The sequence below is a fragment of the Ochotona curzoniae genome, unplaced genomic scaffold (genome assembly GCF_017591425.1).
Source record: "Ochotona curzoniae isolate NIBS_2020 unplaced genomic scaffold, NIBS_Ocur_1.0 contig_517, whole genome shotgun sequence".
NCBI classification, from domain to species: domain Eukaryota; kingdom Metazoa; phylum Chordata; class Mammalia; order Lagomorpha; family Ochotonidae; genus Ochotona; species Ochotona curzoniae.
In genome coordinates, this window is record NW_024466454.1 from 4,458,177 (window position 1) to 4,480,925 (window position 22,749).

The 22,749-nt window shown below is 43.8% G+C and overlaps 1 protein-coding gene across 1 annotated transcript in view; it reads right to left on the minus strand.

The window, feature by feature from the left end:
* The window catches only part of LOC121162216 (MICAL C-terminal-like protein), a 45,168-nt gene that overhangs the window by 17,102 nt on the left and 5,317 nt on the right, over positions 1-22,749 (minus strand). The window contains exons 3-5 of the mRNA XM_040989102.1: positions 15,043-15,158; positions 9,612-9,704; positions 6,895-6,988 (exon numbers count right to left, since the gene is read on the minus strand). Of these exons, the coding sequence (XP_040845036.1) occupies positions 6,895-6,988; positions 9,612-9,704; positions 15,043-15,158 (303 nt within the window). The remainder of the gene's footprint in view (positions 1-6,894; positions 6,989-9,611; positions 9,705-15,042; positions 15,159-22,749) is intronic.

A 22,749-nucleotide genomic window follows, 5' to 3' on the forward strand; every position in this document is an offset into this window, starting at 1 on the left:
AGAGGTTGCAATTTTTGATTCACTCCCTAAATGAATGTAACAGCAAGGGCTGGGCCAAGAGGAAGCCAGGAGCTTCATCTGTATCTCCCATGGGGATGCAGAGGCCCAAGCACCTGGGCCACCTTCTTCTTTCTCAGGAGCATGATCAAGGAGCTGAATGGAAAATGGAGCAGCTGGGACACAATCGGTATCCACATGCTGTGACAACATCACACGTGGCTAAACACATTGCACCATAGCATCACCCCACATGATATTCCTTCTTCTTTTCAAGCTTTTGCTGTGTCTGCGGTTATATTTCCCATTTTTACTCCTTGTCCATTTCTATATTTTACCTTATTTAAAAAAAAATCAGTGTAAGAGTGTCCCCTTGGCTTTTTCAGACTGGAGAGTATCCAGTGAATCGGGAAAGAAGTGATTTTGTGACAAATATATTATTGATATTTGAGTGTGGTTGTCTTCTGCAGACTACAAGCACCTGTGCTCCTGCTGACTCAATCATCACCTGACCATGAACAACTCCGAGTACCAGCAAGGTAAGTAATTCGAGTTGTTTTAGTAGCACAGCATGCCTACAGTACTACTTGAGTCTTGGGAAAAGGGGATGGGCTTCTTTAATGGTTGCTATAAAAGGTGCTGAGCAGGGGCCCAATGCAGTGGCCTAGCAGCTAAATTCCTCGCCTGGCACACTCCGGGATCCAATCCCGGCAGCTCCACTTCCCATCCAGCTCCCTGCTTGTGGCCTGGGAAAGTAATCAAGGATATCTGAAAGCCTTGGGACCCTGCATACATGTGGGAGACCCAGAAGAAGGTCCTGACTCCTGGCTTTGGATCAGCTCAGCTCCAGCCGTTGCGGCTGCTTGGGGAGTGAATCATCGGACAGAAGATCTTCCTCTCTGTCTCTCATCCTCGCTGTATATCTGACTTTCCAATAATAATGTTTTAAAAAGCTGCTGAGCAGACTGGATTAAAAACACAAAACCCATCTCTGTTGCCTACAGGAGTTACATATCACCAACAAAGATAAGCAGAAACTATACCTCATGAATTTTGATGTTTTTGTTTTTAGTTTCATTTCTTTAAAACACTTTTTACCTCTTTACTTCAGCGACTCACAGATTATACAGTAGCATCATTTTCTTCAAGAAGCTTCTTGATTTCCTTTTTTATTTCTTCAGTGACACATTAGTCATTCAGTACCATGTTGTTTAACTTCATGGTGTTGTAAGCTTCTATTTTTTTCTTCCTGTTGTTGATTTTGTTTGTGGCTTTTCACTTGGGGGGATGTATAGTGACTGTGTAATGGAAACTGCCATGTCCAGATGTGAGGATATGGTGCAGTGTGCATCTCTACTTTTGGATCGAGGGTGGACTCCCAGTGAAACTGTTGGATGTGTCTTGTCAATGGGATGCTGGATTCTCTGCCATGTCTATGCTCACAATGATGGCCTTAAGACTGTTTCAGAGGAACTATCCTGTTGTAAGACTTGGGAGAACTCAGAGGGGAGGGGTAGTGAATTAAAGGAGCGGGAAGGGGAAATCCTAAGGCCTATGGAACTGTATCATAAAATGATAATAATAATTAAAAATAAAAATAAAAAAGCTGCTGTGCTCCTTGTCCTGGACTCCCTTGATGTGGTACAACCCACAGCGAGCACAAGTTCCACCTAAGCCTGTCATGTCACACATTGGTAACTGGCACAGGCACCTTGTGCCTCCATGCTGATGCTCCTGTAACCTGCTGTGCTGTGGATCATTAAATCCCTTGCTCTGGATGCACTGACTTTTGTCATCTGCTTTCTGTTCCTACAGAATTGTAGCACATCAACCCAAACTCTACACTGGCTTAATTATCAACTTCGGAGTCCGTTGCTCTGGACCGTGCTCTATACCCTGGTGTCCTCTTCCAATAACATCATTTTGCGGTGTGATCAATAGTGTGATCTGGGCCCAGTGTGGTGGTCTAGTGGCTAAAGTTCTTGCCTGGCATGCTCCGGGATCCCATACTGGTGCCGGTTCTAATTCTGGCAGCACTGCTTCCCATCCAACTTCCTGTTTGTGGCCTGGGAAAGCAGTGGAGGATAGCCCAAAGCTTTGGAACCCTGCACCTGTGCAGGAAACCCGGAAGAAGCTCCTGGCTCCAGGCTTCAGATCAGCTCGGCTCTGGCCATTGCAGCTGCTAGGTGGGGGCAAATCAATAGATGGAATATCTTCCTCTCTCTCTCCTCCTCTCTGTTGATCTGACTTTCCAATAAAAATAAAATAAATATTTTAAATGAATAAATAAATAGCATGATCTGTGTATGTTTCCATTCATACAGCTGCTTGTTTTCAGAGGGATCTCCACCCTTCCCTGCTTGGCTGACCTCTGAAGGTACAGTAACCACCCCCCAAGCAATGACTGACCAGATGGTGCAAACCTGAACACATCAGTTTTCAGTACACCCGGAGAACAAGCAGTTAGAGATGACTTCCTGTGGACATCTATTCCCTAAAGTCCATTCCCAGATATGTAAGTAGACTGTAGGAGAGCAGGTGTTCTCCTCTCATTGTGAAGTTAATTTTACTGGGGTCTGTTCTGGGTGTGACTGTGCAGGGGCTGGGGGCTGGGTATGTGTGATGAGCAATGTGAGTCTACATTGAGATCCAGTCATGTGATATCTAAGCGTTATACTTATTTACAGAGGTCAGCAGATCTGGCATTGTGGTGCAGTGGGTAGAGCCTTCACCTGTAACAATGGCATCCCCTATGGGTGCCAGTTCATATTCCAGCTGCTTTACTTGCAATCAGCTCTCCACTAATGACCTAGAAAAAAATAATGGATATGGCCCTGTCATCCATGTGGGAGCTGGGAATGAAGCTCCTGGCTTTTGCTTGGCCCAATGCCAGCCAATGAGGCCATTTGGGAATGAACCAGCAGATGGAAAATCTTTCTCTCTATGTGTTTATCACTTTCTCTTTGCAATTTTGCTTTTCAAAATAAATTTTAAAGTCCTTAAAAATAAAAAGGTAGGCTTAAATCTCTCCTATGGAGTATATGATATAATAATATTATAACAGAGTGCACATATAAATTCCAAAAATATATACTATTTGAGGAATAACTCAGTATGCATCTGTGTTTTAGAATGTTAGATAGAAGAGGAAATGGAAGAAATGAATCTGTGTGAACATCCATGAAGTTGCAGGCCTCTCATGTAATCTTTATGCCATTCCTGTAAGGTGTGTTTGGTCAGTCCCACTGTACATCACTGTTGTTGTCTAATGGCTGCCGGGAGACTCAGACTCCAGAATGTCTGACTTGACCACCTCTATTCTCTCCAGGACACCTCACTGTCTAAGAGATTCTCACTCCTATTCCTTCTCTCTTCCTGGCAGGTCTTGGGCAGACTTGCTCACAGCAGGTGTACTCTTGCTGCCACCTGCTGGCAGCCTGGCAAATCTAGCGACCTCTTAGCCAGATCATCTCTGTGTAAGAAAGCCCATCTGGCTCCAAAAAAGGCAAGATCAAGGCAGACAACTAACTGGTCAACCTTCCCCAAGGCTGGGATAGCTGCAGGGAGGGACCATTTTCATCCCCCTCCCGGGGATAAATCCTTCCTCATGAGTAACTGCTCTTAGTTTCCCTCTGGCTTTGCCTCTCTCCAGGTGTTGACAGAAAGCACAGATGCTTTTTTTTTTTTTTTTATCTTTGCTATCAAGATCAGCAGGGTAGTCACTTGCTCAGCTGGGGTATTCCAGGGCACCAGGATGTCACCCTGGCCAGCTCACTGACATCCCACATACCAGCAGGTGGCAAACAGTCCCTGAACCGAGAGGAGGTTAAGTGTTTGGCGATGTAACGCTGGGCTTTCTCTCTGACTCCAGGGAAATAATCAGCCTCATGTGGAGCCAGAGTTCTCACCTGGCCAGCCAGGATCATGAGGGGAAGCCAGCATTCCCTTCATCGCAACGTCCCCCCAGCCACACACACAGAGCCAAGCAAAATGACCTGTCATCCAGGGGTGGACTGTTAGATTTTTGTTTTCCTTTGTTTCCCTTCTCTTGACAAAATGGGAGAAGGCCCAGCCCCAGGGGTGGTGAAGATTTTCTCTGACTGCTGGGGGGTAAAAAAAAAAAAAGAAAGCGAGGATTGTTGTCAGGACAATTAGGAGCTCATCAAAGCCTCATTTTGCTCATCAGCCTCCCTGGCCCTCTGTCTTGCACCCCCGCGTGTTCTTCTAATTCAATGCCCACCTAATGAATAACTCCCAGGAACAAAAGACGCTTTCAGGCTGCCTCACGTAATTATTAGAGAAGCCTTGCAAACTGTCGCAGCCGACTCATGTTTTCAGGCCTGTCTCTAAATTTGGTTATTCACAACCTTTATAGCTCAATATTATTGCCTAACTGTGATCATTTTCTAATTATCCTAATAATACCTATTAAATAATTCCCATTAAATCACTTGAACTGAGGCAGCACAGGCCAGCTCAAATACAACTTAACCTAATAAGCATTGGTCATTCATTAAGCAACAGGGCCATCTCTTAAAGGGACTGAGTAGAATATTGAACTGCACAGGAATATTATTATTGCACAAATGTTATTACAAGTTACAGTGTATTAATTTTGATGCCTGTTTTACAAATCTTCCACGTGGTTTCCTTTGGGGCCACTTTCTATGACTTAACTCTTTCTATGCCCCAACCCTGGCTGAGCTGCCTCTGTCACCTGCACAAGGACAGTCAAGGAGAAAAAGGCCCATAAACTTAGCAGCAGGGGAATTGAGTTACCAAGGACAGAAAGGGAATTAACAAAATCCATCTTCTGGCTGGTTTGGCGCACCTTTGAAGACACAGCATACTGGCTGGGTTTCTTGAGCTCCAACTTCAGATAGCTCCCTCCCCTCAAACACACACATGAGACACTGGCGATGTAAGGAATTGGCAAAAGAAGCTTTAAAAACTGTCTTTCTGTAATGTAAATTTTAAGCAACAAAGAAAGATAATTCTTGGCACTGGTGCTACGACGCACTGGATTAAGACGCTATTCGCAATGCCAGCATCCTGAGTCTTAGTGCTGGTTCAAATCCCAGCTGTTCTTCTTCCGGTCTAGCTCCCTGCTCCTGGGAAGCCATGGAGAAGGGCCACCATGAGCAAGACACGGATGGAGCTCCCAGATCCAGGCCCAGCAGCCAAGTGGGCAGTGAACAAGCACACAGATCTCTATCTGTCTATACATCACTCTGCCTCTCTGCCTTTCTAATCAATAAATAAACAATGACATCTTTTAAAATTTTTAGAAAGATCTTGCAAAATACTAATCTATTTTGGATACTGAGAAGTGTTTGCTAAAATTCTATTTAGGTGATTTTGGTTTTTGAATGCCCACAATGTAGTACACGCATACTTTTCCCTACAACACCTCCTGACTCTCATAATGAAGATTATTATTCCAGTTTTCAGATGAGGGGTATAAGGTCAGAAAAGTTAAGTGGTTTTCCCACAACTTGAACACACGGTTCATTGAAGACTACATCATGTCTCCCACTGGCGTGAGTTGCTAACGAGAGTCCAAGCACTGTAAGAAACTTCACTTCTGATGAGCAAGTGTGGTTAGCTTTGTGGGAAAATCTACAGTGTATCTGAGTAGGAACAGGAGGAAATCTTCCTGATAAATCATCCACTCCATGCTGGGCATTCCCCGCATATGGGAGTCTCACACGAATTTCAGCCAACCCTTACCACTATTGGAAGAAACAGGTATGGTCTTCACTCTTGCATTTCAAACAAGAAAACTGAGGCACAGATGGGTGAAGTCAACCTCCAGCACTTCCCTGCTATGTAGCAACACATGAATCAGGCAGCTCAGAAAGTTGAAGCCCTCCCTACCACACCTTCCCCATTCCCTTACTCAACAGGTCCCTGCCAGGCTCTGAGAGTGGCCCCCCGATATTCCCTGCTTGATCTTGAATGAGCTTCAGGCCTCAGGAGATCCAGGTCTGCCCTGGCTAGTGTCATCCACTAACAAATAGTCTGACTTTCACAGTAACTGAGATCCTGGCCTGCCCCTGAATTACTGGATAGCAACACACCATTGACAATGTGGCACAAAGTATGGTGGTTCACAGGCTACACATCCAGAAGGCAGAGGGCATCACAGAGCTAAAGAAACAACATCTGCCCTTGCTCAGCAAATTCTAAGGGCCCCTCCAAATTATTAGCCACACTGGGGGCCCTCAAAGATCCAGTGGTGTCTGAGTCGCCCCTTACCTGGAAACTCTCACCTGGCTCCTCATGGGTTAGGAGATTGTCTTCTGAGACTTGGCTCTGCATTTCCTAACCTCAAGGATTAGCGCCTTGTCCTCCTCTGCCTCTCATCTATGCCATCTATGGAATCATTACCATCTACTCCTCTGCGTTAACCAAGAAATAGGCTAATGGAGCATTCGATATCATTTTTTTAAATCTTTAAATCAGCTCTAGAACTACTGTTATCCCAATTCTAGATGAGACAATGAAAATGTTCAAAGGTTTATAAAGTGACTGACTCAAGCTCATTTTTACAGTAAAAGGAGACACCACAATTTAGACCCCAACTTTCAGCCTTGAGTTCCTACCGACTCTGCTTAAACACTCAAATGTGTGTCCTGAATGTTTTCTCACCTCTGACAGCCAAAGAGCATTCACGCTGGTTGGAAGAGAAGCTGGGCAGACCAGTCACCAAGTAAGAGGTCCCACAGATGGACCAGCGCCCCTGGTGTTAGAAGTAGATCTGGCACTACTCTTGCACTCCCACAAGTGTCCTGGGGGCTGACACAGCCTCATAGCTTTGCCTGGAAGGCCAGTTGAGCACTAACCTTAGCGTGTGGACTCAGACCTGCTGCTTTGTTTACCGGGATGGGGTCATACCTGCTTCTCCTCTCAGCGCCTTCTCCAGTCTCACGCCCTTGATCTCCAAAGCCTTGTGCCGCACCTCCACTTCCTCCAGCTGCCTCTGGATGGCCTGCAATGCCAGGATCACATGTCACATGGGCAATCTGCACGTGTAGACTCAGGCGAGGGGACTGACCCACTTGAGTTGGAGTATCACTGCTTTGATTAATGGACAATGACCTCTGAATTCCCAAACCACTAGATGCTGAGGTGTCCCCTCTTAACTATGAAACCCAAGCTAGGCATACATTCAGTCCAGTCCCAGGTGCATACTAAAAGCACAGTTCCCTCTGAAAGGCCAGATGCACAAATGTCCTCTGTGGCAGGGGTGCTGGGCTCCATGATCTCTCAACATAGCCACTGAGCAGCAACAAGAGCTGCAGCCACTATTCAGAATGCAGCATGGCTCCCAGGACAGGCCCAGCACACACTCATTCTTCACTCCCAAGAAAACCTACAGATGCCTTCCAAGAAATGGGCAGTAGTGGAGAAGTGGGCCAACTCCTGGGACTTGCTGTTGCTTTGTCGGACTCTCCTGCTCCTTCTCTTAGCTTCGGGTTGTACCTATTGTTTCCTTGCAGCACAAATGATGTCCAGGGTCCCTGTGGAGTCACTGATGGCAATGAGGATAAGTTGCAAGGTATTAAACCCATCAGGGCACAGCCCATCAGAGATACCTTTTAAGGTGTGGAGTCACGATCAGGTTTGCCTTTATTGGTATTTTCTATACTGGCTACTTTACTCCTATGTGCATTTGGAAGGAAGCCCAGGTGAGAAGTTTCTCTACATAAACTTATTCATCCCACCGATGGTATCTGCCTTCAAACACTGCCGTGCAGCCCAAGGGCACAGCTCTTGGCAGAACAGGTAAGTTAAAGGAATAGTCACTGTCTGTGCAAAGCTTCCTGTTCCTCTTCTCCCCTTACTTCAGTTTCCTCTCACTCCCCTTTGCTCTTAGCCCCACAGTCTCCTGAGTCTCTCTAGGAACCATGGCCAGAGTAGCTGAGGCATTCCAAGCCCATCCAATCCTGTAAAAAGGTCACTTCAGGGGTGGGACCTAAGTGCCCCTCTCTCCACCCCCCTGTCCTAGGCTCTTCTTGCCCCAGCAAGTGCTCAAGCCTCAAAACATATAATTTGAAATAGACAGAAATTCTATCTAAAATGACTTGTAATTTCATGCCCTCTTGCTGTTGGTTTCTCTTGTGAAGTCAATTAAATCTCTAGAAATCCATCTCTTTCTGGCATAGTATGGAATCACTGAAGAAGGGAAATATGTTAAATGACTTTATTGCTGATAGCTGTGCACTTACAGCATGCGGTTGCTATGGGCTAAATGTTTGGGTCCCCTCTAAATTCATGTATGGAAGCCCTGCTCCCCGATAGGATTGTATTTGAAGAGTAGGCCTGCAAGGAGGTGATTATGGTTAAATGAGGTCAGGAGGGCGGGGTCTTGAGAGACTTCATGCCCTTTAAAAGAGGAAGAGACCTCAAGGACCTCAATCTCTCTTCCCCACTCTGGCCTCCCACCTACACACACAAACAAGAGAGACCTTGTGAGGACCCAGCAGGAGAGCAGCATTCTGCGAGCTGGGGAAAGAGGCCAAGACTGAGGATACCTTCATCTTGGACTCCTGGGTTCCAGAACCGAGAGAGAAATAACTGTTCTGAAGCCACCACAACGTGCTGTTTTGTTATGACTGCCCTAGCAGAGTGACCTGGTGTTCTTCCATTAGAAACAAAGAGCAAATATCTCGACATGAAGGAGGCAGCTTAGGACTCAAAAGGCCATTCCAATTCTTCGCTTACTAACACTGTCTGGAGTAAGAAAATAAGGAGGCGAAATCTCTGCATTTGCTGGTCGGGTCAGAAAGATTTGCCCTTTTTCTTAGGAGGCAGTGTTGAAAGGTTTCAAGGAAATCAATTTTTGCAGTTGAGCATGGATAGAAGGGAGTTTTGGGGAGTGTCCAAAGGAAGGGAGCTCCTGAATTAACCCCCTGGGAAAAGGTATAGGAGGTTTTAAAGTAACCTCATTCTTGCCAGAAACAATTCATAGGATTGTGTGGTCAACTGGAGACAGAGATCTAAGGGCCTGTGAGTCGATCAACATGTGTGGTTTGTCTAAGGCCATGGGTCCTTCAAGGCTAGAATTGAGGTCTGCGGGGAGCTGGAGCCCATTGTGATTTTTCTGCTCTGGGTTGACTGGCTGGTTGAGCTGGACAGAGCACCTGCAGCAGAGATGTTTGGAGTCAACAACCAAGCTGGAGGTCCACGTGGCAGTGCTGGGTAGTGACGCTTCCAGTGAATCCTGCCCTGGAGTTAGCCCTTAGCTGCTATCTGTTTAACAAAGGGACTGTCATGGAGTTCATGGAGGCTTTTTGTCCTCATACAGGACAAAACTAAAAGTATCCAGGGCCCAGGATGATTCTCAAGGCCATGTGTTGGCTCCTGTTCCAGCCTCCCTTTGCATATGTCTGCAGGTAGAAAGGGGGTTGGGAACATGCCAATTCAACTCCTGGCTCTAAAGGCCCCACAGTACCCCACCCCAGGCACTGAGCCAGGGCCTTACAGATGCCGCAAACCTGGTTTCTCAGAGGAAGTTCTCTTTTCCCCAGTGCAAAGCAGACACTCAATGTTTGATCTAGAATCCCAGCACCCCAGGCCCAGGGCTGCTTCATCTCAAGTTCTTTTCTGACCTGAGCCTTATGGAGTCGTTTCAATTCCTCCTGCTTAGCCAACTGCCTGGTTGCTTTTTCCAGCTTCCTTCTTCTTCGAAGAGTTTTCTTTTCCTGTGGAAAAAATAGAGAAGAAAACATCAGACTGAGAAAAAAAAAACTTTTCTAAAATATTGTTATAAACTTCTGCCCTCTTTGACCAGTGGTTACAAGTTAACTTTTGGGGTAATACCTGCAATAGCACTTTCCAATTTTATGGAAATGAGCTACACTGTCCTGACCAAGATGTAAGTACTACTAGCTACAAGTGGCAAGGTACCTGCAATGAAGCAAGTGTGAATTAGGAATTGAATTTTAAATTTTATGTAATTTTAATGATTTGAAAGTAATCTTGAGTGGCCACACATGGCTACTAGGTGGTACATACGGAAGCCTGTGTGTAAGTGCGTGTTCAGGAAGTATCCAAGTAAGGATGCTTTACACAGGTGCTACCCTGCGGCCCCAGGAGGAAGGTCCAGGAGACACAGACATACGGACACATCCTCTCACTACATGAAAACGTCAAGAACTTCATATAGTGCTTAGTTTGTGTTTACGGTGCTCAATCAAACCTGGGGATTGTGCAGTGTATCTAAGTAATTCAGACAAAACAAGTTCTCGGCTTCAGACAGATGTGAGATGGCTTCCTATCCTTCCCTCCTTTGGTCCACGCATGTGACCATCACGGAGTTCTGTGGGTGTGTTTGGGCTGGTTAAAATAAAAATGATTGGGCCCAGCGCAATGGCGCAGTGGTTAAAGTCCTCGCCTTGCACACCCAGGATCCCATATGGGCGCTGGTTCTAATCCCGGCAGGCTCCATTTCCCAACCAGCTCCCTCCCTGTGGCCCGGGAAAGCAGTTGAGGACAGCCCAAAGCTTTGGGACCCTGCACCAGCGTGGGAGACCTGGAAGAGGCTCCTGGCTTTGGATCAGCATAGCATTGGCCGTTGCGCTCACTTGGGGAGTGAATCATTGGATGGAAGATCTTCCTCTCTGTCTCTCCTCTCTGTATATCCGTCTTTCCAATAAAAAAATAATAATAATAAATCTTAAAAAAATAAAATAAAAATAAAAACGATTTAAAATTGGTACATGTGAACTAGAGGTCTGGATCTTGCAGGCATCACTTTCCAGAGACAGGGAAATGGTGGTGTGGTCACTTCTCCCTGTTGATTAGAGAGGTTGCCAAGACACAATGGGGAAGCACTGAGGCCAGAAGCCATCGAGGCTGGCATCAGACCCCAGCTGAGTGGTGTGAGCTGCGGTCTGTCCCACAACTGACTAACCCCAGAATCTCACTCAAAGGAATGAGGAGGACTGCTTTGTAGGGATGCAATGGGGTTAAATCAGACTAACCCCTTTGTGCGATACTTTAAAGAGAGAGAGGCATTCAGTAATATCATCTTGCTATTATTAGCATGTCAGTTATATAATTATGAATTTACATGATTTTCATTAAAATTATTTTAAATTATTTTTATTGCAAAGTCATATATATGTAAGAGAGAGAAAGAGAAAAAGAGAGAGAGCCATTAAAATTATTTTTTATGTATAGTAGCATACATCTTACACATACACACACATAAGCAGACTTTAAAAATTCACAGGGAATGGAATTAAAAGATACATTGGTACTGAAAAGATAAATGGTACTAAAAAGATCTTGAAATGCATGCAGTTTTTCATGACAGGTGTTTTCTTTGCTCCTCTTGAAAACTCCATGTGTGGATGGCCAAGGGAGTTTGGGCTGATTATCATCTGCTCTGTAAATATTAGATATTAGGGGCTGACACTGTGGTACAGCAGGTTGTTGCAGCTCTGGTTCAAGTCTGGCTGTTCTGCTTCCAAGTCTAACTCTCTGCTGCTAATACATCCGAACAAGCAGCAGAGGATGGCCAAGTGTTTGGACTCCTGCCCCTCACAATGGAGACCTGGATGGAGTTCCTGACTCCTGGCATGGCACAGCCCAGCCCTGGCTGTTAAACCTATTTGGGGGAGTGAACCAGTGGATGGAAGGTCTGCTGTCTTCTGGTCTTTCATTTTTTTCCCTCTCCCTTCTCTCCACCCACGCCTCCACCATGTCACTGTGCCTTTCAAATAAATAAAAATAAACTGTGTAAATAAAAACAAGGATTAGAACATGCCAGAGATGTCCTCTTTGCTGACAGAAGCAAACAGGGGATTTTGAAAATATTACTGCTAGAGTGGTGCATGGGTGGGTATTCCATGACTGTTGTTGAGTTGAATATTTGCTCATTAAATGATCATGTATCCTTAAAAGAGGAACAGAGACCTAAGAGGCCATGCTCTGGACACCAAAAAAGCAATCTGGGTCAGTCCCTTGGCAGCACATGTGGCTAGTAAGAGGTTTAGGGACCAAGTCATTGTGTCACCCATCCCAGGCACATGGAATGAGAAACTTTCACTGTCTGTAGGAACACATCCAGTTTTCAGGCTTCAGAACTTTAACAGACCATCAGTTTCAACTGTAGCTTTTTTTTTTCCTAGAATTTTCCATAGCACCTAGAATCCTGAAGATCTTCATCCCTAAAAGGAAATTTCAGCTCCCATAACCCAGCTATCCCAAGTTATATCATCTTCGCTTCCGGGCAACGACTTTGAGATTAGCAGAGTTTCAGGTCTTCTGTGTGTGGGACCCACTAGGAGTTGTGTGGAAAGTCTCGGGGACTGGGGATCAATAACAGTTGTTATCCAGGGATGGTATAACTTCGTCTACATAAAGAGCTGATTCGCTTATCAAACAAGCATCTTTTGAGCATCCCTTCTGCTAAGCTACAGGAGAAATCCTCACATTTTTGGGGTGCCACTGCTAGAAGCTGCCCTAAGTCCTTCACAAGCATCCTCTCACTTATTTTACAGATGTGGAATTCAGAACTCAGAATAAAATCCCCAAGAGAAACAATTAGTTATCAGTTGAGCCAGGAGTGGAACCTATGTAGCCTAGATTCCAAGTCCTGCTTCCATGTAGCTTGCCTTTCCTATCCCAAAGACTGGGCACATTAAGCACCCCCTCCTCTAGAGTGGAATTGTCCTTTAGAGTGGAAATCCTATGGAAATGTCATTCTTCCTTCAACATGAAGGTCAACTAATACCAGGCCAAGTGGAGCTGCTTGACAGCACTGTGACAGGTCTTAGTGCCTCCTAGCAGCCAAACTGTAAAACCCTGAGGGCTCTATCAAGACTTAGCAAAAGATAACCTAGGAAAGAAAGCTATTTCTCATCCTTTGTTAAAAAGATCTGCACCCGGGTGTCCAGCAACATGACTCAATAATAGCTAAACCTTCACCTTGCAAGTGCCAGGATCCCATGAGGGTGCCAGTTCATGTCCCAGCTGTTTCACTTCCCATCCAGTTCCCTGCTTGTGTGGCCTGGGAAAGCAGGATCTTAAGCCTTAGAACCCCGCACCCAGATGGGAGACCAGGAAGAAGCTCCTGGATTCTGGCTACAGATTGGCTTAACTCTAGCCATTGTAGCCACTTGGAGTGTGAACCAGTGATGGAAGATCTTTTTGTCTCTCCTTATCTCCATAAATCTAATCTACCTTTCCAATAAAAATCAATAACTCTTTAAAAAAAAAGATATGCAACCAGAAAAGGATGTTTTATGAACATTAACTCACAGAACCTTATAAAATGCCAGGCACAATTCTTATTCCAACAGTGGTGATGATGCAGATGAAAGAGGAAAGAGGCTGAGAGGCAAAGAAACAGCAAAGGAAAAGTGGGGAGACACAGTAGCACCAAGGACAGACAGCCATGCCTCCTTCTGTCTCAGACTATTAGGTACCAGCTTTGGAGGAGAAATGGTGCAGGAGGGGATTAAGCCAAAGGAAGGGAAAGAGAGGATGTATCCTGTCCCCAGATTCCTGTGCAATAAGATCCATTGGAGCTGGCGTGGGTTCTGTGCCATCTGGCTGGGACACATGTGCTTGGGACAGAAGAGACAAGGACTCCAGAGTTCCTGCAGTGGAAATCCCTGGGAAGTCATAAATAAGCAATTGCCTTCCCAGCTTCCCCTCCTGCAACAGCAGGTCATGTTGGAAGCCAGGGGAGTTGGCACACCTTACCATCATCCAGCTCTGTATGGGAACAGTTTGAGGAAAAGGAGCTATTTGTAAGAGTGGTTCTAGGTACCAGTTTGCTACTTGGATGTGTTAGAGTCATCCCCTTCTTTCACTCTCTGTGAGTGCTGGGGATGCTTCACATTAGGAGCTATGGCTCATTTGAGCCAGAATGTAGTCAGGGTCAGAAAACCCCAGAAATCAAGGCACTGCATGAAATTTGTGTGTTGAGCCTTGAACTAGTCAGAGATGTATACAGTTAGCAAAAATTTCAAATATATTCTGTCTCTTGCACCCTCTCCTCTCTCTCTCAAGTGCGTGCACACATACACACACACACACACACACACACACACACACACACACACACACACACACACAAGCACGCACTTCCTTCTTCTTCCATGCTGAACCATGGGGAGTCGGAATCCCTGAGCAACTTGAGATAACACCAATGTGCCTAATACCAGATATGGAAAAAGTCGAGTCTGAGTAAACAAACTTTGTGTCTCTCCTTTCCTCTCCAGACCCTCACTGCTCCAAGAAACACATACTGCCAGAGTGGTGAACTACTTCTCTGTGCACTAGGGAAGAATTTGGGGTCCTGCGATTGAGCTCCCTCCTCTAGCCTGGTGGAGTGCTCCAGCCCCAGCAGACAAAGAAAGCAGGGGTGGTGGGGGTGCTTGCCTCTGTGTGTTTGGACACGGACAAAGTAAACAGCCAAGTTTGTATTTGTTGTCTACAGGCACGAAAGTGGTTATGGGTCCTCTAGAAATACCAGTGTTCTCTGAGCCGAGGGCACGTGGCAGGTCCCTTTCCATAGCAGGCTCCTCGGAGCATCTGTGTCTAGATGCAACTGCATGCTCCATTTCATCCTCCTGATTAGAATAAACAAAACATTTTCCATGCTGTCTGCCTGTAGTGCTTCCTAAATGAAGCTGTGCCTCCCTCGGGAAATATGCATCTGCTTGTTGTAATTTTTTCAATGGTTTGCTCGTTGGACTACATATTAAATCCACTTTAAGAGCTTCAGTCACCAAATGGTTTTAAGTCAATTTGTCTCTCCCTTTTTTTCTGTCCTTCCCCAATTTGAGTCTCTGAGAAAGTGCTTTTTTTGTTCTTTTTTTTTTTTTTTTCCTTTTTTGAGACACACAGAAAGAGAGGGAGCGAGAAGTCTCAGGATCCTCCAGGTAAAAATGAGTGCTATCACATGCAATGTGATGTGAGCCTACTGAAAAACCACTGCAGCTGTAGTTCACAGTGGCTGTGCAATCTGGACGGCAGACGACCCTCACCAGCCAAGGCCCTCCTTGCTCTTCCAAGTGCTATTACCTTTGCCTGCAATGAAAGCTGGGAATCCATTTCTTCATCTGTAGAGGAGGAGGTGGCAGAAGAAAGAGAAGAGACAGCATCTATCGCCTGCGCCCTCACAGGGATGTGCCTGGAGCCTGAAACGGGAACAGGAAGATTCAGTGATCTGACAGCTTCTTTTTCTGCCCCACGACCCAAAGCTGCCTCTCCCTCCTCCCCACTCAGCGGCATTCCCTTCCTCCCTGCACCTGCCAGGAGCACGAAGAGGCAGTACCTAAGGGCAACTGAAAATTTGGCCCTCCACGTTAATTACTTTTCTGGATCCCTGCCAAGAGCTTTGCAGCTCTCTTTTCACATTGAGAGCAGAAAAAGGTATTATGCAGAAATCAATTAATTCCTTAAACACCATTTATATGGTGCATTGCTTAGAATGCATTCAGAGACGAAATCTATTATTAAAATGCATGTCTGAAGTTAGCTGAGTTACCTCAATGCTTGTGTAAGGTTCGCTCTGTAGAGTAATTGAATGCAAAAAAGTAGGAGCCAGCTCTTAAACAAATCGCCCTTCTGTGGCTCACAGCATCTGGCACCCATTTTTACTACATGACATCTGCTCAGTGTAAAAGAGCTGGCGTCAGAATGTCTGGTCATAGAAGAAGAGGAGAAAAAAAAACCTCCCAAATGTAATCAGAAGCAAAAGGACTTTAAGCGCAAGGTTTTATCACATAGTCTCATGCAACATAAATATTTTATTAATTATGGCTAAACAAATGCCACTTTTATTTTCCCAACTTGCAGATAATATCATGTCGTTGAAGCCATAATCCCAATGCCAGGAAAGGCAGTTTAAGACAGGAAAGGCTCAACAATGGAGGTTCCACAGGACAGCCATAGCAGAAGGGATGTGCCAGCCTATGCACACGTGGGTAGCCAGCCACAGTGTGCCCAGGCCAGCAACCATCTCCTTGAGAAACGACTGGGACATGTGATTGTGACTCCCAGGTGCCGCAGGCAGCTTTTGTTCTTCTCAGCAAGAACACCTGCCTCTACCCATCAACCTGATGCAGAGTCAGTGGTGAATATCTGGACACTGAATATGAGAACCAGCTACAGATTTGTGACAGGAAACTGATTCATCTTGGTACTGTCCTGGCAGCTTTTACCCAAATAGAAATATGCGGAGTGTATGTGCTGTGTGTGTCTGGTGGCCAGTGGCTGGGGGTGTGGTGAGGGAGCAGGGCAGAGGCAATTCCAGCTCAACTCACATTTTCTCCAGCCTGCCTTCTTCCCTCCATAATTTTCATGTATTCACCCCAGTGGGAGAGGCCAAGTGTTACAAAAGAAGGGTAATTCAACCTCCAGGAGGACATTTACATACGCTGTTATTGGAAGCAAAATAATGTCAAACATCTATATAATAACACAGCCTCTCTGGGGAGGGAGGTTGCTGTTTTCCACTTTAATTTGCCAGATGGAAGAGCTCAGGTGAGGATGGAATTTGAGTGGGGCACAGTAAAGGGAAGAGGCATTGTTAGTGCTGAACTGGGATCCTGGGATCATCTCCTCCTTTCAGCCTCTAAATGCCATAAAGTAACTTAGTCACCAGGCATGCATTTCTTAGTGTTTGTGATCTTGAGGAGCTAACTTGACTTCCCCAAGTTTCTCAGAATCCTGATTTCTGACTTGCAGAATTGTTGGGAAAGAGTTAAGCTAATCACCACAAATTGCCCAACACGGCGTCAGGAACATTGCACGTGCACAAGTACATCTTATCGTTGTTAAACACAGCCACTTCATCATCATCATCATGGTGCAAATGAACGGCACTGCAAGATTAGGAAAATGGTCCAATTGCCCTCCATTCCCAGAGGAAGCGAACACAAATCACAAGTCGAAATTTAATTTTCAAAAAATATTTTTGCATTGAATGACATTTTGAAACTGGGGACAAATTATGTCCAAATATAGTAAACTTGTGAAACTTCTGGCAAGAGAGAAGAGATGTAGCTGCCTGATTCACTTCTCTTTTACTTTCAAGGAAGGCATTTTATTTGCAATTTTTAGAAACTTTGCAGCATTGTTCCAATCTGCCTGTGTTACTGTGACAGATTCTGGAATTGACTCTCAACCATAAAGCACTAGAGATCAGAACAAACATATATGAAGGGTCTGCTTCCAGACTTTGGGCAGGTAGCAATCCAGAGCTATGAAAAAGGCAAGCATGCAGGAAAAAACCCTATAAATGCAGCAGATTTCCATCTGGAGTTGTCCCTTTTTATACCTCAGTGCACACAGGAAGGAAGCACCCAACCAGTACAGCACCCAGAGATCAGAGCTCGGGCAGCTGGGATGTGTAGGGGGTACACTACTGGAAAGCAGCTATACAAACAGCACTTCAGAAATCAGCACTGTAGTGCCTTTGAGGCTGTTACTTAACAGTAACTATTGGTGCAGAGACAGAAACTCCATGATGTTGCTTAAAAGAAAAAAAATAAAATACTGGGAAAAGTACCGTAAACAATCCCCAAAGTTTCTGCGGGACAGGGAAATGTTTAAGCTCTACCTAACCAGGGTGGAACAAACATGCGAAGCCTTAGCAAAGGCCACACAAGCAACATCCTTTATTAATAGAGCCAATTAACCCTAGATTACAGGTTATACAGTCCTGGTCCTGAACAAAGCTAAAAATTCCAAGCCTTGAAGGAAACAAAGGTGTTTCACTGCCCGCCATACATTCTTTACTCCTTATGTAACATTATCTTCCTTAAAGATCTATTGTGTTTATTTGAAAGGCAGAGTTGTACTCAGAGAGAGGCGGGGAGGCGGGGAGAGAGACTCATCCTCCATCCACTGGTTCAATCCCAAATGGCCACAATGGCCAAAGCTGAGCCAGGCTCAAGCCAGCATCCTGGAACGCCACCCAGGTCTCCCATGCAGATGTCAGGACACAAGTACTTGGACCATCCCCCAGCGCCTTTCCAGGCACTTCAGCTTGGAGCTGAACTGGAAGTGAAGCAGCTGAGACTGGAATCAGCACTCATATCGGAAGAAATTGATGCAGGGATGTGTCTTAAATCAATGCATCATGACAACAACTCCTACTAAACATCCTTTAAACTCAGAAACAGAACCAAAGCACTCAGTGTAATTTCCATAAAGTCTAGAAGCTGGTAAACAATGACTAGACATATAAACAAGGTGAGAAAAGTTTGATAATCCAGAGAAAAATTAGAGAGCAAAAGCAGACCTAATTTTTTAATTTGTCAATTAAAATAATTAAAAACTTTAAAACATGAGTTTTATAAAAAATGTAAAGAAACTTATAAAATGAAAACCACAAAAGAGGAAGTAAAATTTCATCTGCCCATGTTAACAGCAGGTTAAACACTGCAAAGGAAAAAATAATCACTGAAATTCAGTAATAGTAACAGGAACTAACTCTTCAAAACGAAGCAAAGAAGAAAAAGTGAACAAGAAAAAGCAGAAAAAATGAACAGAGCCTCAGTGACAAAATCAAGAGGTTCAAAGTATGCATGATTGGACAGGAGGCAGGGAGAGACCAGAGCAACAGCAGCAGGCATTGCACATTGCTGAATATCATCCAAACAGAATGAACAGTACAAATCCCCAGTTCCAAGAACTTCAATAAACCATAAATAGAATAAATACAAAGAATGCTGTAGCAATGCCTGTGATAATAAAGTTGCTGAAAATCAGAGACAGAAATCTCAAAGAGCACTGATCAAGACAACTTCCCACACTGGACTGCTCCAGTTTAAATCTGGGCTCTGGCTCTAGATTCCAGCTTCCTGCTACAGCCAGTCCTGCAGGCAGCATCTGATGGTTCATGGACACGGTGCTCTGCCACCTGTGTGGGAATTCTAGGTCAAGTTCCTGGCTCCCTGACTCAGCCTGGCCCAGGCCCAGCCATTGTGGGCCTCTGGGGAGTGAACCAGTAGGGTGTTCATTCTATCTCTGAATGACAAATAAGAATTTAAAAAAAATTAATGACAAGGAAAAATGATGCATTGTGGATAGAGAAACAAAGAATCTAAATAAGAGACGATGAGATGATATCATCAAAATGCTAAAAGAAAAAGAATTTGCCAATTTATATTTCTATATCCAGCAAAACTATCCCTTCACAATGAAGACAAAATAAAGTTATTTTCAGAAAATTGTAGTAATTTGTTATTGGCAGATACGCATACAGAAGTGTAAAAAGGTATGTGGTATAAAGTATATACAATGCTAAGTGATGAATAACTTCAGAAATGGTGAATACAACTTTTGTTCTTGGTTTCCACTGCGGTTTGTAACACTGATATATAGATAAGAAATAAGGATACAAAGAAATGAAAAGAAGGTTTTTTTAAAAACAAGTTGAAGCAAAAATTATTGCAAAATAACAAAAAGATGGGAAAGAAATAAAAGTACCCAGGCGATATTCAACAAGTTCATAGAAAAGACAATTATGAAAACATTTGCATGTGTTAGAACTTTCCAGTAAAATAGACTCAGACTAAGTTGGTATAGCTTGTCTGCATAAAATCTTATCTGAAGCACTGAAACGGAAAAGGTATCAATTTTAAAAAGTCCCTGTCCATGCAATTTGAATCCTGCTAGAAAAGAAGTGAGAACAATCGCCAAAAGAATGGTGAAGCCTCCACGGAGGAACAGCGTCATTGCTGATACTCTATGAAGTGTTTGTGGGGATAATGTCCCAGAGAAACCAGCAGTTTGAGAATGAATCACTTGCTTTAAAAGAAATACAAACATGCTGAAGATGAAACTGCTGCGACAGAGAACCCACATTAATTTAGAAGAAAACGATTAATCTTATTCACTCTCTAACTCAACAGTATCCGATAGTAACAGCGAAACAACAGCCAACACCATCCACCACATAGTTGGATCAACCCAAAGAGCTCTAAACACAAACTCAAAATGGAGCAAACTCTAAACCACTGTACCCAGCTCAGCTGTAGACTGATTTAAACATAGGTGATGAAGACCCTGAAGCAGTCTTGAGAAATATGGTTTTACCATCACAACCCTGAAGACAGAGAAGCAGTGGCCATCAAGCAGTGGTCCAGTCAAAGCAAAAGTGGATCAAGAGCAAAGATCATGATAACAATTTTGAGGAGACTCCAGGATTTTGCCTGTGCACTTTCTGAGAGGATTTTAAGGAAGTCAGTCAAGCTTTAGCAGAAACACCCTGGGAAATCTATGCCTCAGGGTCCTGCAAATGACAATACTCCTGATCAGTCCTCTCATTATAATAACAATTTTAGGAGAGTTTCAATGGGAAATCATTAGGTAGCCATGTGACACTTTTGATTTGGCTCCTTCTGACTTAATTTTGTTTCTTAACATTTATTTAAAAATATTTAAAGTGCATTAGCTATTCTTCAGTAGTATTAAAAGCTGCACGGACTTGGTTAAATTCACAACAGCTACAAAAAGAAAAAAAAATTATCTATAGGTTTACTCAAAGATGTGAAAGATTTCAACAGTAAAAATTATTAAACACTGAAGAAACTGAAGACACACGCACATGATCATTAATGGACATGGATCAGAAAAGCAATATTGCTGAAATGTCTCTGACACTTGAAGTGACTTAAACATTTAAGCCCTACCCTTCAGAACACTGCTGACAGTCTTCACAAAACTCAAAGAAGTCCTAAAATTCACATGGAAGCACAAAAGGACCTCAAATATGTATAACACTTATACAAATGCTAGAGGCATCATAAGATTTTAACACATGACAGAGCTATAGTTACCCAACTCAAAAAGCATGGTTTTTCCCCAAAAAACAGACACATTGACTAAAGGAGCAGAACAAAGACCTCATAAATGAATTCAAGCATCTATAGTCATTGGATTCTTGACAAAAACACAACGGAGAGGGGTAGTCGCTTTCATAAATGAGGTTGGGAAAAGTGGATATCAGTATGGAGAAGACTGGCACTTGAGCCTATCTCTCACCCTAAACAAAAATCAACTCAGAATGGATAAAAACCTAACCACAAGATCTGAGCCTATGAAACTAACAGAAGAGAGCATAAAGAAAACACTTCAAGACATTGATGTAGGCAACTGCCTTTTTGTTTAAATCTCAAAGGCATAGGCAACAAAAACAAAACTAGAAAAATGAGATTACACCAAATTATCAAGTTTCTGTAAAGCAAAGGAAACAGCAGAAAAAAAAAAAGTAAGTCAAGCAACAGGAGAAAAGATCTGACAAAGAATGAATATCCAAAGCATATCAAGAACTCAGAAGGTATAACAACAGAAAGACAAATTATCCAATTGAGAATTGGAAAAATAATCTGAACAGACATAACTCTAAAGAAGTATACACGGGGCCCTGCGGTGTGGTCTAGTGGCTAAAGTCCTCGCCTTGAATGTGCCCGGATCCTATATGGGCACCGGTTCTAATCCCGGCAGCTCCACTTCCCATCCAGCTCCCTGCTTGTGGCCTGGGAAGGAAGTCAAGGACAGCCCAAGGCTTTGGGACCCTGCACCCACATGGGAGACATGGAAAGAAGTTCCTGGTACCCGGCTTTGGATCGGCGCAGCACCGACTGTTGCGCTCACTTGGGGAGTGAATCATCGGATGGAGGATCTTCCTTTCTGTCTCTCCTCCTCTCTGTATATCTGACTTTGTAATAAAAATAAATAAATCTTAAAAAAAAAAGAAGCATACATGGCCAGAAAATATACCTTACAACACTCAATACCATCAGATGTCAGGAAAACACAAGTCAAAACTATAAAGAAATATTTTAGTCCAGTTAGAATGGCTACCATCCAAAACAAAATACATAGCAAATGTTGGCAAGGAGCAGAGAAAAGGGAACCCTTATCCTCTGCTATGGGGATGTAAATTAGTACAGCACTGTGAATAACAGCATGGAGGCTCCTTGAGAAACCAAAAGTAGATCTACCATATTAACTCAGCTATCCCATTTACAGGTGCATATCTAAAGGAAATAAAACTAGTATAACAAAGGAATCCTGAATTCTCATGTTCATTGCAGCACTATTCAAAACAGCCAAGATATGGAATCAACCTAGGTGTCCGTGAATGAGTGAATGGATAATGAAAACTCCGTATGTATACAGCACAGAATATTCAAGCACTCCTCTTTGGACAGGCATCTGGGTTGTTTCCGTGTCTTTGCTATTGTAGACTGTGCTGCTGTTAATATACGATTACAGATCCCCTTCTCATATGTAGTTTTCATTTTCTTTGGATATAGTCCTAGGAGTGGGATAGCTGCATCATATGGGATCCTGCATATGCATGGGAGATCTGGAGGAGGCTCTGGGCTCTTGGGCTCAGATTGGCACGACTCTAACCATTGCAGGCGCTTGGGGGAGTGAATCAACAAACAGGGATCTTCTCTGTGTCTCTTCTCTGTAAATCTTTTTTAATAAAAATAGAATAAATCTTTAAAAACACAATAAAGCAAGTAGTTTTTTCCTATTATCAAATTCTTCACTGACTCATAGATCACATAGTAGCATCATTTTACCCAAGAGACTTTTGTGTTTTCATTTCTTCTTCAATACAATAGTTATTCAGTAGCATGTTGTTTAATTCCGTGGTATTGTAAATGTTTGGTTTTAACTTCATTCCTGTTGTTGACTTTGTTACATGGCTTCTTATTTAAGGGAATGTGTAGTAATGTGTAATAGACTATCATATCCAGATGT